The 13,964-nt window shown below is 47.6% G+C and overlaps 1 protein-coding gene and 5 non-coding genes across 7 annotated transcripts in view; 5 read left to right on the forward strand and 1 right to left on the reverse strand.

Annotated features, from left to right (window-relative positions):
- Positions 1-1,461, reverse strand: part of wdr6 (WD repeat domain 6) — a 52,975-nt gene extending 51,514 nt beyond the window's left edge. For both annotated transcript variants that reach the window (XM_043707625.2, XM_043707624.2), the window contains exon 1: positions 1,333-1,461. In XM_043707625.2, the coding sequence (XP_043563560.2) occupies positions 1,333-1,405 (73 nt within the window). In that variant the 5' untranslated portion in view covers positions 1,406-1,461. The remainder of the gene's footprint in view (positions 1-1,332) is intronic.
- Positions 1,462-7,318: 5,857 nt separating this feature from the next.
- trnaf-gaa (transfer RNA phenylalanine (anticodon GAA)) lies at positions 7,319-7,391 on the forward strand. Its single transcript has one exon. It is a non-coding gene; the product is annotated as a tRNA-Phe (tRNA).
- A 1,176-nt stretch (positions 7,392-8,567) lies between these two features.
- trnaf-gaa (transfer RNA phenylalanine (anticodon GAA)) lies at positions 8,568-8,640 on the forward strand. Its single transcript has one exon. It is a non-coding gene; the product is annotated as a tRNA-Phe (tRNA).
- Positions 8,641-9,816: 1,176 nt separating this feature from the next.
- On the forward strand, positions 9,817-9,889 carry trnaf-gaa (transfer RNA phenylalanine (anticodon GAA)). Its single transcript has one exon. It is a non-coding gene; the product is annotated as a tRNA-Phe (tRNA).
- Positions 9,890-12,312: 2,423 nt separating this feature from the next.
- trnaf-gaa (transfer RNA phenylalanine (anticodon GAA)) lies at positions 12,313-12,385 on the forward strand. The gene has a single exon. It is a non-coding gene; the product is annotated as a tRNA-Phe (tRNA).
- A 1,176-nt stretch (positions 12,386-13,561) lies between these two features.
- On the forward strand, positions 13,562-13,634 carry trnaf-gaa (transfer RNA phenylalanine (anticodon GAA)). The gene has a single exon. It is a non-coding gene; the product is annotated as a tRNA-Phe (tRNA).
- Positions 13,635-13,964: the final 330 nt, after the last annotated feature.

Consider the following 13,964-nt stretch of genomic DNA (forward strand, 5'->3'; position numbering starts at 1 on the left):
CCCTCAATCATCATCAACGCAATCTTTCCAGAGTCCTGTGTGTCTGCTGTCCTTGTCCTTCTGGATGGTAGTGGTCATGGATGTGGAAGTGGAAGGTGCTATTGGAGGTTGGTGAGTGATCCAGCACAGCCTGTAAATGGTACACACTGTGTGTCAGTGGTGAAGGGAGTGAACGTTCAGAGTCTTGTTTGGCGTACCAATCAAACAGGCTGCTCTCTCCTGGATAGTGTTGAGCTTCTCTGTGTCTTTCAACTGCTCTCACCCAGGCATTTGGAGACTATTCCATCACTCACCAACCTCCAATAGCACCTTCCACTTCCACATCCATGACCACTACCATCCAGAAGGACAAGGACAGCAGACACACAGGAACACCACCACCCACAAGTTCCCTGCCAAACCAATGTTGCCCTAACTTGGGACGATATCGCCACACAGCTGCTCTGACACCAGCAGCTCATCACCACTTCCTGAAGGGCAGTTAGAGATGGGAAAGAAATGCTGGCCCAGCTAGCGACACCCACATCACCTGAACAAATAAATAAAAATCAAATTATCTGGCCATTCTCACACTGCAGGCTGTGCAGTTTACTGAGCAAAAACTGGCTCTCTTTTCTACAGGAATGACACTGCTTTACTAGCTGTAAAAGAACCTGAACATTATGAGTAGGACTTGCAAAGTTTTTATGGTCATAAAGTCATGCAGCATGGAAACAGACCTTTTCGGTCCAAACTCATCCACACTGACCATGTTCCCAAACTAAACTAGTTGTACTTGCCTGTGTTTGGCCTAATCCCACTAAAACTTTCCTATTCATGTACTTATCCAAATATCTTTTAAATGATGTAACTTGCATTCTACAGTTCCATTGGCAGCTCATTCCACACACATCATACAAAAAAAAAAGCAGGTGGATTGTCTTCCTACACCAGGGTTACCCAGCCTGGGGATGAGGACCTCAAGCGAGGTCACGAGCTGATGTTTTGGGGTCACAATCTCCAATGCAGCGATGATACCACACAGCTCCCCACCCACCCCTCACAGATCCTCTCTACCCTAACCTCCAAGTCTCGCCAGCTCCCAGTCAAATTTTCACTGATGGAGTCACAACCATTTTCAAACCTGGAAATAGGATTTCAGTGACAAAAAGTTTGGAAAGTATTATCCTACATTAAAACCATTCTAGGATTTGACAATGGGATACGGAAAACCTTTAAATGGAATTGATGCTCCTTTAAAGCTTCTGCAATTTCTATTCAAAGAACGAGATTAATTAGGTTAGTTCATTCAACCAAAGAAAATCCTTCAAAAAATACATGACTGACATTTACCTGAGACAAGCATGTCTCCCACAAACTGCAAAGCTGTGATGGGCGAGAGCAGTGACACAGACTCACACTGCATCTTCCTACAGATTCTCTGATACAGTTACAATTTAACATTAAGTTATCCTCAAGACAGAAATCTCTCTCTGCTCTGCGTACAACATGTTTGTGACAAACCGCCCATGCATCCGTTTCACACCAGTCACACAGCTCGATACTGAAAAAGCAGCCGGAAGAAGGTTGTTTCCAAGTAAAGTCGAGATGATTGGTTGTTTCGTTGCTACAACGTTGCTGAACTGCAGCAAATCAAACGTTGCAATTCCTCAAGAGGAAACCGACCCAAGCTGCAGAAGAGGCAGAACTGAGTGAAGATGGATGTGCAATGGATTACCAGCGTTAACGCTAAAATAAAACAAAGAACTGCGGATTATGGAAATCTGATACAAAGATCTGAAACGTTAACACTGTTTCTCTCTCTGCAGATGCTGCCAGACCTGGAGTTTGTCCAGCAATTTCTGCTTTTAAGTTAAAACTCCGTTTGCAATCCTCCAATGTCCCCTCCAGCTTGAGAGTCCAACCCCTTCAAATTGTAATTAAAAACAGAAAGTCAGTAGGTTTGTGAAGACAGAAATACATTCTACTTTGCTTTCAGTGCTGGAGAAAACTCAGACTTCCTGCATCCGCCGTATTTTAATTTTATTTAAGGGAATGACTGACTCATGTTTCTGTTTACTCAGTGCAACAGAGATTTTTATTGTAAAGTTAAAAGCTTTTCTTGAGTTTTAAGGAGAGGCTGGAAAAGCTCAGGCTGTGTTCTCTTGAGCAACGGAAGTTGAGGGGAGACTTGATAGAAATCTATAAAATTATGAGATAAGGTTGACAGTCAGAATTCATTTCCCAGGGTTGAAATGTCTAATACTCGGGGACATGCATTTCAGGGGAGAGAGGGAAAGTTTGAAGGAGATGTGAGGGGCAAGTTTTTTTTACACAGAGGGGTAAGAGTCTGGAACACACTGATGAGGGTGGTGGTGGAAGCAGATACAATAGGGGCATTTGAAGGGTCTTTTAGATAAGCATGTGAGTAAGGAAGGAATGGAGGGATTCGTTTAATTTGGTGTCTTGTTCGGCACAACATTGTGGGACGAAGGGCCTGTTCCTCTGCTTTTCTGTTCTGTGTTCTATGTTCTAAAACTCAGCAAGTCTGGTAGCATTCATGAAGAGAAACAAAATGAATGTTTTAGGTCTGTGATGTATTATCAGAACAATTTGATTAATTCCGCTGATCTATGAGATGTTTTGAAGACAACTTTAAGATCATGTCAGAGAATATAATAAAAGAGTAGGCCTTTTCTCATTCAGGCAAATCTTTGACAGATCTGTATCTTAACTCAATTTATTAAGCGTGGTTCCATAGTCCTTCATCTCCTTAGCTATCAAAAATATATCCATATTAAGATCAGAAATTGTCAATTCCCCCTGTATTCCTACCTTATAGAGTGAAATGTTCTGGCTTTCCACTACACTTTACTGAAGAAGAGCTTCTGCATCTTTGTTAGCTTACGTATAATGTTAAGATCATACAACCTTGTCTGAAAACCCTCTACTAGATGACATAGGCTCTCTCTGCCTACCCGATCATCTTCTGTGATTGTCTTAAACCTCTCATTGCATAACCTTCTAAAGATCCAAGAATAATACAACCCAGGAGGAATCCAGTAAGCCAATTCGGTCCACACTGTTTCTAGCAAAGAGCAATGCAGTTAGTCCCACTTCATTGTTCCTTCACCACATCCCCATAAATCTTTCTTCTTCAAGTATTTTCCACTTCCCTTTTGCAACTCCCTCTGTGCCCTCTGCTTGCTGACATTCAATCCATGGACAGTTTCACTTTCTTCATCTTTTCTATGTCCTTAATGATTTTAGACACTCATCAAGTCTACTCTTAAAGGAGAAGAACCCCACCTTCTGAAGTCTATCAACAAAATAGTAATTAGTACAGCCCAGATTTACTTAATTAAGGCTCTTCTTCGAAGGCTTCACTGATAATGAGGCAGTTTGCAGTCTCATGTAGTAAGTGATTTAACATCATCCAAGATAAAGCAGTGTAATTGACACCCCATACAACATCGTAAACATTTACTCCCTCCTTCACCAGCACAATCTACAGTTGTGTACACGTAACAGCATGTACCACAGTATTAAGGGGATATTTCAAAAAAAATTAAGGGGAGCTGATGGCCTAATGGTATTTCCATACAACCATCAAACCAGCAACGCAATTACTCTTTTGGGAATAAGGATTCAACTGCCACTCCAGTTGGTAGTATTTGAATTCAATGAAAATCTGGAATTAAGGTGACAATAAAGCAATTGAGAAGATAAATTGTAAAGCTGCTGTAGGTTGCAGAGGGACATAGATAAGCTGCAGAGCTGAACTGAGAGGTGGCAAATGGAGTTTAATGCAGAAAAGAGTGAGGCGATTAACTTTGGAAGGAGTAACAGGAATGCAGAGTACTGGGCTAATGATAAGATGTTTGGTAGGGTAAATGAGCAGAGAGATCTCAATGCCCATGTACATACATCCATAAAAGTTGCCACCCAGGTTGATAGGACTGTTAAGAAGGCATATGGTGTGTTATCTTTTATGAATAGATGGTCGAGTTTCAGAACCAAGAGGTCATGTTGCAGCTCTACAAAACTCTGGTCCGGCCGCACTTGGTGTATAGCAGGTCACCACATTATAGGAAGGTTGTGGAAGGTGGAAAGAGTTCAGAACAGATTTACTGTGATATTGCCTGGTATGGAGAGAAAATCTTATGCAGAAAGGTTGAGGGACTTGATGCTGTTTTCATTAGAGAGAAAAATGTTGAGAGATGATTTAATTGAGACATACAAGATAATCAGAGGGTTAGAGCACAATGAGAGCCTTTTTCCTTGGATGGTGTTAGCTAGCACAAGAAGATACAGCTTCAAACTGAGGGGTGATACATAGATATAGTACAGATGTCAGAGATAGTCTCTTTAATCAGTACTAGGGGCATGGAATGTACTGTCTGCAACAGTTATAGACTCACCAACTTTATGTACATGAAAGTGGATAGGCATTGGGATGAGAATGGAATGAATGAGAGGTAGAGGAGAGATGGGGTGAAGCTGGCGAGACATGTTGATGGTGAATGGAGCACGACGTGGAACTTGTTGAGGACTGGAGGGACCAGTTCCTCGTTGTGCATTTGACGAGCGAGTTGACCAGAGACAAGCTGTCAACTTCAGAAATGATTGTGCAGAATGAACAACAGAGTAGATATAGACGGTATAAAGAGGCAGCGGCCGAAGCGAACTGTCCGCCGAGAAAACAGGGTGGGAAATTTTGCCGGAAGAAGTTGATGTTGTGAGGAGATTTGGAACAAATACGCAGGGCAAATCCCAAGTGAATGTGGCCGCGAGCAAAGTGCCTGAGCGCGCCAGGCTGGCAGCAGCTGCTAAAATAGCTCAGTTGGGAGAGTGTTAGACTGAAGATCTAAAGGTCCCTGGTTCAATCCTGGGTTTCGGCAAGTGCAGGACCGCTTGTGCGCTCCCTCCTTTGTTTAGCTGTGATGGAGGCGAGTGAATGAATGTGAAGCTCTGCACCTTACCTTGCTGGCGCAAGGGTGGTTTGGATTGCATCTCACCCTCCTCCTGCAGCGATGCTGTACCTTTTGCTTCCAGTCTCATGGCACATTTCTTCTCATTGGCTCCGTAACAAGCATTCCAAAACAGTCAAATAATCAAATGGACAAACCCTCAATCCTGCACCAATTCAAATTCTCCTACTGTTCATTGACCAACATCTGCGAACGCACAAAACAGTCTTTGAGTCAGCAACGCGTACATGGTGGCCTTTGCACTCTCTCTATCAAACACTCCCTCGCTCATAAGCTTGCTGACGGCCAGCTGTTCCAGCTTGCAAAAACTGGTGATCCCTGATCGCAATGGAAAGGTTGCAGGAGAGATGCTGACATGCGCATGGCCGCCTGACTTTAGGTTGATTTGAGCGTTCCAGAGGTGCACCTCAGCAAATCGCTTTGGACTGTCCTTGTTTTCGACACAAGCGGTCACTTCAGAAATGATCGTGCAGAATGACGATGGAAAAGTATTCACAAACAGACTCGGTCGGGTAAACAGTCAGTGACTTGCATGCCGCTTTGGAGATGGTTGCAGAGAACTTGGGAATCCTCAAGCCTGCAGAGTAATAACTGAAGGTTTTAACAGTGGACGGACTGAAGCCGGAGCAGAGGCGATTTGTTCAAATTGTTCCGGTGCATCGGGTTGCTTGCAAAGCAGCTTAGACTGATACTGACCATTTGCAGACGGATGGCATCACGTGCAGCATTTCGAGAGGTAGAGGAGAGATGGGGTGAAGCTGGCGAGACATGTTGACGGTGAACGGAGCACGACGCGGAACTTGTCGAGGACTGGAGGGACCAGTTCCTCGTTGTGCATTTGACGAGCGAGTTGACCAGAGCCAAGCAGTCAACTTCAGAAATGATTGTGCAGAATGAACGACAGTGTAGATATAGACGGTATAAAGAGGCAGCGGCCGAAGCGAACTGTCCGCCGAGAAAACAGGGTGGGAAATTTTGCCGGAAGAAGTTGATGTTGTGAGGAGATTTGGAACAAATACGCTGGGCAAATCCCAAGTGAATGTGGCCGCGAGCAAAGTGCCTGAGCGCGCTGTGCTGGCAGCAGCTGCCGAAATAGCTCAGTTGGGAGAGCGTTAGACTGAAGATCTAAAGGTCCCTGGTTCAATCTCGGGTTTCGGCAAGTGCAGGACTGCTTGCGCGCGCCCTCCTTTGTTTAGCTGTGATGGAGGCGAGTGAATAAATGTGAAGCTCTGCACCTTTCCTTGCTGGCGCAAGGGTGGTTTGGATTGCATCTCACCCTCCTTCTGCATGGTGCTCCTGCAGCGATGCTGTGCCTTTTGCTTCCAGTCTCATGGCACATTTCTTCTCATTGGCTCCGTAACGAGCATTCCAAAACAGTCAAATAATCAAATGGACAAACCCTCAATCCTGCACCAATTCAAATTCTCCTACTGTTCATTGACCAACATCTGCGAACGCACAAAACAGTCTTTGAGTCAGCAACGCGTACATGGTGGCCTTTGCACTCTCTCTATCAAACACTCCCTCGCTCATAAGCTTGCTGACGGCCAGCTGTTCCAGCTTGCAAAAACTGGTGATCCCTGATCGCAATGGAAAGGTTGCAGGAGAGATGCTGACATGCGCATGGCCGCCTGACTTTAGGTTGATTTGAGCGTTCCAGAGGTGCGCCTCAGCAAATCGCTTTGGACTGTCCTTGTTTTCGACACAAGCGGTCACTTCAGAAATGATCGTGCAGAATGACGATGGAAAAGTATTCACAAACAGACTCGGTCGGGTAAACAGTCAGTGACTTGCATGCCGCTTTGGAGATGGTTGCAGAGAACTTGGGAATCCTCAAGCCTGCAGAGTAATAACTGAAGGTTTTAACAGTGGACGGACTGAAGCCGGAGCAGAGGCGATTTGTTCAAATTGTTCCGGTGCATCGGGTTGCTTGCAAAGCAGCTTAGACTGATACTGACCATTTGCAGACGGATGGCATCACGTGCAGCATTTCGAGAGGTAGAGGAGAGATGGGGTGAAGCTGGCGAGACATGTTGACGGTGAACGGAGCACGACGCGGAACTTGTCGAGGACTGGAGGGACCAGTTCCTCGTTGTGCATTTGACGAGCGAGTTGACCAGAGCCAAGCAGTCAACTTCAGAAATGATTGTGCAGAATGAACGACAGTGTAGATATAGACGGTATAAAGAGGCAGCGGCCGAAGCGAACTGTCCGCCGAGAAAACAGGGTGGGAAATTTTGCCGGAAGAAGTTGATGTTGTGAGGAGATTTGGAACAAATACGCTGGGCAAATCCCAAGTGAATGTGGCCGCGAGCAAAGTGCCTGAGCGCGCTGAGCTGGCAGCAGCTGCCGAAATAGCTCAGTTGGGAGAGCGTTAGACTGAAGATCTAAAGGTCCCTGGTTCAATCCCGGGTTTCGGCAAGTGCCGGACTGCTTGCGCGCTCCCTCCTTTGTTTAGCTGTGATGGAGGCGAGTGAATAAATGTGAAGCTCTGCACCTTTCCTTGCTGGCGCAAGGGTGGTTTGGATTGCATCTCACCCTCCTTCTGCAGCGATGCTGTGCCTTTTGCTTCCAGTCTCATGGCACATTTCTTCTCATTGGCTCCGTAACGAGCATTCCAAAACAGTCAAATAATCAAATGGACAAACCCTCAATCCTGCACCAATTCAAATTCTCCTACTGTTCATTGACCAACATCTGCGAACGCACAAAACAGTCTTTGAGTCAGCAACGCGTACATGGTGGCCTTTGCACTCTCTCTATCAAACACTCCCTCGCTCATAAGCTTGCTGACGGCCAGCTGTTCCAGCTTGCAAAAACTGGTGATCCCTGATCGCAATGGAAAGGTTGCAGGAGAGATGCTGACATGCGCATGGCCGCCTGACTTTAGGTTGATTTGAGCGTTCCAGAGGTGCGCCTCAGCAAATCGCTTTGGACTGTCCTTGTTTTCGACACAAGCGGTCACTTCAGAAATGATCGTGCAGAATGACGATGGAAAAGTATTCACAAACAGACTCGGTCGGGTAAACAGTCAGTGACTTGCATGCCGCTTTGGAGATGGTTGCAGAGAACTTGGGAATCCTCAAGCCTGCAGAGTAATAACTGAAGGTTTTAACAGTGGACGGACTGAAGCCGGAGCAGAGGCGATTTGTTCAAATTGTTCCGGTGCATCGGGTTGCTTGCAAAGCAGCTTAGACTGATACTGACCATTTGCAGACGGATGGCATCACGTGCAGCATTTCGAGAGGTAGAGGAGAGATGGGGTGAAGCTGGCGAGACATGTTGACGGTGAACGGAGCACGACGCGGAACTTGTCGAGGACTGGAGGGACCAGTTCCTCGTTGTGCATTTGACGAGCGAGTTGACCAGAGCCAAGCAGTCAACTTCAGAAATGATTGTGCAGAATGAACGACAGTGTAGATATAGACGGTATAAAGAGGCAGCGGCCGAAGCGAACTGTCCGCCGAGAAAACAGGGTGGGAAATTTTGCCGGAAGAAGTTGATGTTGTGAGGAGATTTGGAACAAATACGCTGGGCAAATCCCAAGTGAATGTGGCCGCGAGCAAAGTGCCTGAGCGCGCTGAGCTGGCAGCAGCTGCCGAAATAGCTCAGTTGGGAGAGCGTTAGACTGAAGATCTAACGGTTCCTGGTTCAATCCCGGGTTTCGGCAAGTGCAGGACTGCTTGCGCACTCCCTCCTTTGTTTAGCTGTGATGGAGGCGAGTGAATAAACGTGAAGCTCTGCACCTTTCCTTGCTGGCGCAAGGGTGGTTTGGATTGCATCTCACCCTCCTTCTGCAGCGATGCTGTGCCTTTTGCTTCCAGTCTCATGGCACATTTCTTCTCATTGGCTCCGTAACGAGCATTCCAAAACAGTCAAATAATCAAATGGACAAACCCTCAATCCTGCACCAATTCAAATTCTCCTACTGTTCATTGACCAACATCTGCGAACGCACAAAACAGTCTTTGAGTCAGCAACGCGTACATGGTGGCCTTTGCACTCTCTCTATCAAACACTCCCTCGCTCATAAGCTTGCTGACGGCCAGCTGTTCCAGCTTGCAAAAACTGGTGATCCCTGATCGCAATGGAAAGGTTGCAGGAGAGATGCTGACATGCGCATGGCCGCCTGACTTTAGGTTGATTTGAGCGTCCCAGAGGTGCGCCTCAGCAAATCGCTTTGGACTGTCCTTGTTTTCGACACAAGCGGTCACTTCAGAAATGATCGTGCAGAATGACGATGGAAAAGTATTCACAAACAGACTCGGTCGGGTAAACAGTCAGTGACTTGCATGCCGCTTTGGAGATGGTTGCAGAGAACTTGGGAATCCTCAAGCCTGCAGAGTAATAACTGAAGGTTTTAACAGTGGACGGACTGAAGCCGGAGCAGAGGCGATTTGTTCAAATTGTTCCGGTGCATCGGGTTGCTTGCAAAGCAGCTTAGACTGATACTGACCATTTGCAGACGGATGGCATCACGTGCAGCATTTCGAGAGGTAGAGGAGAGATGGGGTGAAGCTGGCGAGACATGTTGACGGTGAACGGAGCACGACGCGGAACTTGTCGAGGACTGGAGGGACCAGTTCCTCGTTGTGCATTTGACGAGCGAGTTGACCAGAGCCAAGCAGTCAACTTCAGAAATGATTGTGCAGAATGAACGACAGTGTAGATATAGACGGTATAAAGAGGCAGCGGCCGAAGCGAACTGTCCGCCGAGAAAACAGGGTGGGAAATTTTGCCGGAAGAAGTTGATGTTGTGAGGAGATTTGGAACAAATACGCTGGGCAAATCCCAAGTGAATGTGGCCGCGAGCAAAGTGCCTGAGCGCGCTGAGCTGGCAGCAGCTGCCGAAATAGCTCAGTTGGGAGAGCGTTAGACTGAAGATCTAAAGGTCCCTGGTTCAATCCCGGGTTTCGGCAAGTGCAGGACTGCTTGCGCGCTCCCTCCTTTGTTTAGCTGTGATGGAGGCGAGTGAATAAATGTGAAGCTCTGCACCTTTCCTTGCTGGCGCAAGGGTGGTATGGATTGCATCTCACCCTCCTTCTGCAGCGATGCTGTGCCTTTTGCTTCCAGTCTCATGGCACATTTCTTCTCATTGGCTCCGTAACGAGCATTCCAAAACAGTCAAATAATCAAATGGACAAACCCTCAATCCTGCACCAATTCAAATTCTCCTACTGTTCATTGACCAACATCTGCGAACGCACAAAACAGTCTTTGAGTCAGCAACGCGTACATGGTGGCCTTTGCACTCTCTCTATCAAACACTCCCTCGCTCATAAGCTTGCTGACGGCCAGCTGTTCCAGCTTGCAAAAACTGGTGATCCCTGATCGCAATGGAAAGGTTGCAGGAGAGATGCTGACATGCGCATGGCCGCCTGACTTTAGGTTGATTTGAGCGTCCCAGAGGTGCGCCTCAGCAAATCGCTTTGGACTGTCCTTGTTTTCGACACAAGCGGTCACTTCAGAAATGATCGTGCAGAATGACGATGGAAAAGTATTCACAAACAGACTCGGTCGGGTAAACAGTCAGTGACTTGCATGCCGCTTTGGAGATGGTTGCAGAGAACTTGGGAATCCTCAAGCCTGCAGAGTAATAACTGAAGGTTTTAACAGTGGACGGACTAAGCCGGAGCAGAGGCGATTTGTTCAAATTGTTCCGGTGCATCGGGTTGCTTGCAAAGCAGCTTAGACTGATACTGACCATTTGCAGACGGATGGCATCACGTGCAGCATTTCGAGAGGTAGAGGAGAGATGGGGTGAAGCTGGCGAGACATGTTGACGGTGAACGGAGCACGACGCGGAACTTGTCGAGGACTGGAGGGACCAGTTCCTCGTTGTGCATTTGACGAGCGAGTTGACCAGAGCCAAGCAGTCAACTTCAGAAATGATTGTGCAGAATGAACGACAGTGTAGATATAGACGGTATAAAGAGGCAGCGGCCGAAGCGAACTGTCCGCCGAGAAAACAGGGTGGGAAATTTTGCCGGAAGAAGTTGATGTTGTGAGGAGATTTGGAACAAATACGCTGGGCAAATCCCAAGTGAATGTGGCCGCGAGCAAAGTGCCTGAGCGCGCTGAGCTGGCAGCAGCTGCTGAAATAGCTCAGTTGGGAGAGCGTTAGTCTGAAGATCTAAAGGTCCCTGGTTCAATCCCGGGTTTCGGCAAGTGCAAGACTGCTTGCGCGCTCCCTCCTTTGTTTACCTGTGATGGAGGCGAGTGAATAAATGTGAAGCTCTGCACCTTTCCTTGCTGGCGCAAGGGTGGTTTGGATTGCATCTCACCCTCCTTCTGCAGCGATGCTGTGCCTTTTGCTTCCAGTCTCATGGCACATTTCTTCTCATTGGCTCCGTAACGAGCATTCCAAAACAGTCAAATAATCAAATGGACAAACCCTCAATCCTGCACCAATTCAAATTCTCCTACTGTTCATTGACCAACATCTGCGAACGCACAAAACAGTCTTTGAGTCAGCAACGCGTTCATGGTGGCCTTTGCACTCTCTCTATCAAACACTCCCTCGCTCATAAGCTTGCTGACGGCCAGCTGTTCCAGCTTGCAAAAACTGGTGATCCCTGATCGCAATGGAAAGGTTGCAGGAGAGATGCTGACATGCGCATGGCCGCCTGACTTTAGGTTGATTTGAGCGTCCCAGAGGTGCGCCTCAGCAAATCGCTTTGGACTGTCCTTGTTTTCGACACAAGCGGTCACTTCAGAAATGATCGTGCAGAATGACGATGGAAAAGTATTCACAAACAGACTCGGTCGGGTAAACAGTCAGTGACTTGCATGCCGCTTTGGAGATGGTTGCAGAGAACTTGGGAATCCTCAAGCCTGCAGAGTAATAACTGAAGGTTTTAACAGTGGACGGACTAAGCCGGAGCAGAGGCGATTTGTTCAAATTGTTCCGGTGCATCGGGTTGCTTGCAAAGCAGCTTAGACTGATACTGACCATTTGCAGACGGATGGCATCACGTGCAGCATTTCGAGAGGTAGAGGAGAGATGGGGTGAAGCTGGCGAGACATGTTGACGGTGAACGGAGCACGACGCGGAACTTGTCGAGGACTGGAGGGACCAGTTCCTCGTTGTGCATTTGACGAGCGAGTTGACCAGAGCCAAGCAGTCAACTTCAGAAATGATTGTGCAGAATGAACGACAGTGTAGATATAGACGGTATAAAGAGGCAGCGGCCGAAGCGAACTGTCCGCCGAGAAAACAGGGTGGGAAATTTTGCCGGAAGAAGTTGATGTTGTGAGGAGATTTGGAACAAATACGCTGGGCAAATCCCAAGTGAATGTGGCCGCGAGCAAAGTGCCTGAGCGCGCTGAGCTGGCAGCAGCTGCCGAAATAGCTCAGTTGGGAGAGCGTTAGACTGAAGATCTAAAGGTCCCTGGTTCAATCCCGGGTTTCGGCAAGTGCAAGACTGCTTGCGCGCTCCCTCCTTTGTTTACCTGTGATGGAGGCGAGTGAATAAATGTGAAGCTCTGCACCTTTCCTTGCTGGCGCAAGGGTGGTTTGGATTGCATCTCACCCTCCTTCTGCAGCGATGCTGTGCCTTTTGCTTCCAGTCTCATGGCACATTTCTTCTCATTGGCTCCGTAACGAGCATTCCAAAACAGTCAAATAATCAAATGGACAAACCCTCAATCCTGCACCAATTCAAATTCTCCTACTGTTCATTGACCAACATCTGCGAACGCACAAAACAGTCTTTGAGTCAGCAACGCGTTCATGGTGGCCTTTGCACTCTCTCTATCAAACACTCCCTCGCTCATAAGCTTGCTGACGGCCAGCTGTTCCAGCTTGCAAAAACTGGTGATCCCTGATCGCAATGGAAAGGTTGCAGGAGAGATGCTGACATGCGCATGGCCGCCTGACTTTAGGTTGATTTGAGCGTTCCAGAGGTGCGCCTCAGCAAATCGCTTTGGACTGTCCTTGTTTTCGACACAAGCGGTCACTTCAGAAATGATCGTGCAGAATGACGATGGAAAAGTATTCACAAACAGACTCGGTCGGGTAAACAGTCAGTGACTTGCATGCCGCTTTGGAGATGGTTGCAGAGAACTTGGGAATCCTCAAGCCTGCAGAGTAATAACTGAAGGTTTTAACAGTGGACGGACTGAAGCCGGAGCAGAGGCGATTTGTTCAAATTGTTCCGGTGCATCGGGTTGCTTGCAAAGCAGCTTAGACTGATACTGACCATTTGCAGACGGATGGCATCACGTGCAGCATTTCGAGAGGTAGAGGAGAGATGGGGTGAAGCTGGCGAGACATGTTGACGGTGAACGGAGCACGACGCGGAACTTGTCGAGGACTGGAGGGACCAGTTCCTCGTTGTGCATTTGACGAGCGAGTTGACCAGAGCCAAGCAGTCAACTTCAGAAATGATTGTGCAGAATGAACGACAGTGTAGATATAGACGGTATAAAGAGGCAGCGGCCGAAGCGAACTGTCCGCCGAGAAAACAGGGTGGGAAATTTTGCCGGAAGAAGTTGATGTTGTGAGGAGATTTGGAACAAATACGCTGGGCAAATCCCAAGTGAATGTGGCCGCGAGCAAAGTGCCTGAGCGCGCTGAGCTGGCAGCAGCTGCCGAAATAGCTCAGTTGGGAGAGCGTTAGACTGAAGATCTAAAGGTCCCTGGTTCAATCCCGGGTTTCGGCAAGTGCAGGACTGCTTGCGCGCTCCCTCCTTTGTTTAGCTGTGATGGAGGCGAGTGAATAAATGTGAAGCTCTGCACCTTTCCTTGCTGGCGCAAGGGTGGTTTGGATTGCATCTCACCCTCCTTCTGCAGCGATGCTGTGCCTTTTGCTTCCAGTCTCATGGCACATTTCTTCTCATTGGCTCCGTAACGAGCATTCCAAAACAGTCAAATAATCAAATGGACAAACCCTCAATCCTGCACCAATTCAAATTCTCCTACTGTTCATTGACCAACATCTGCGAACGCACAAAACAGTCTTTGAGTCAGCAACGCGTACATGGTGGCCTTTG

This window comes from Chiloscyllium plagiosum, unplaced genomic scaffold (assembly GCF_037043375.1).
Source record: "Chiloscyllium plagiosum isolate Xiang-an unplaced genomic scaffold, Cpla_swu_hap1 HiC_scaffold_14, whole genome shotgun sequence".
Classification (NCBI taxonomy): Eukaryota; Metazoa; Chordata; class Chondrichthyes; order Orectolobiformes; family Hemiscylliidae; genus Chiloscyllium; species Chiloscyllium plagiosum.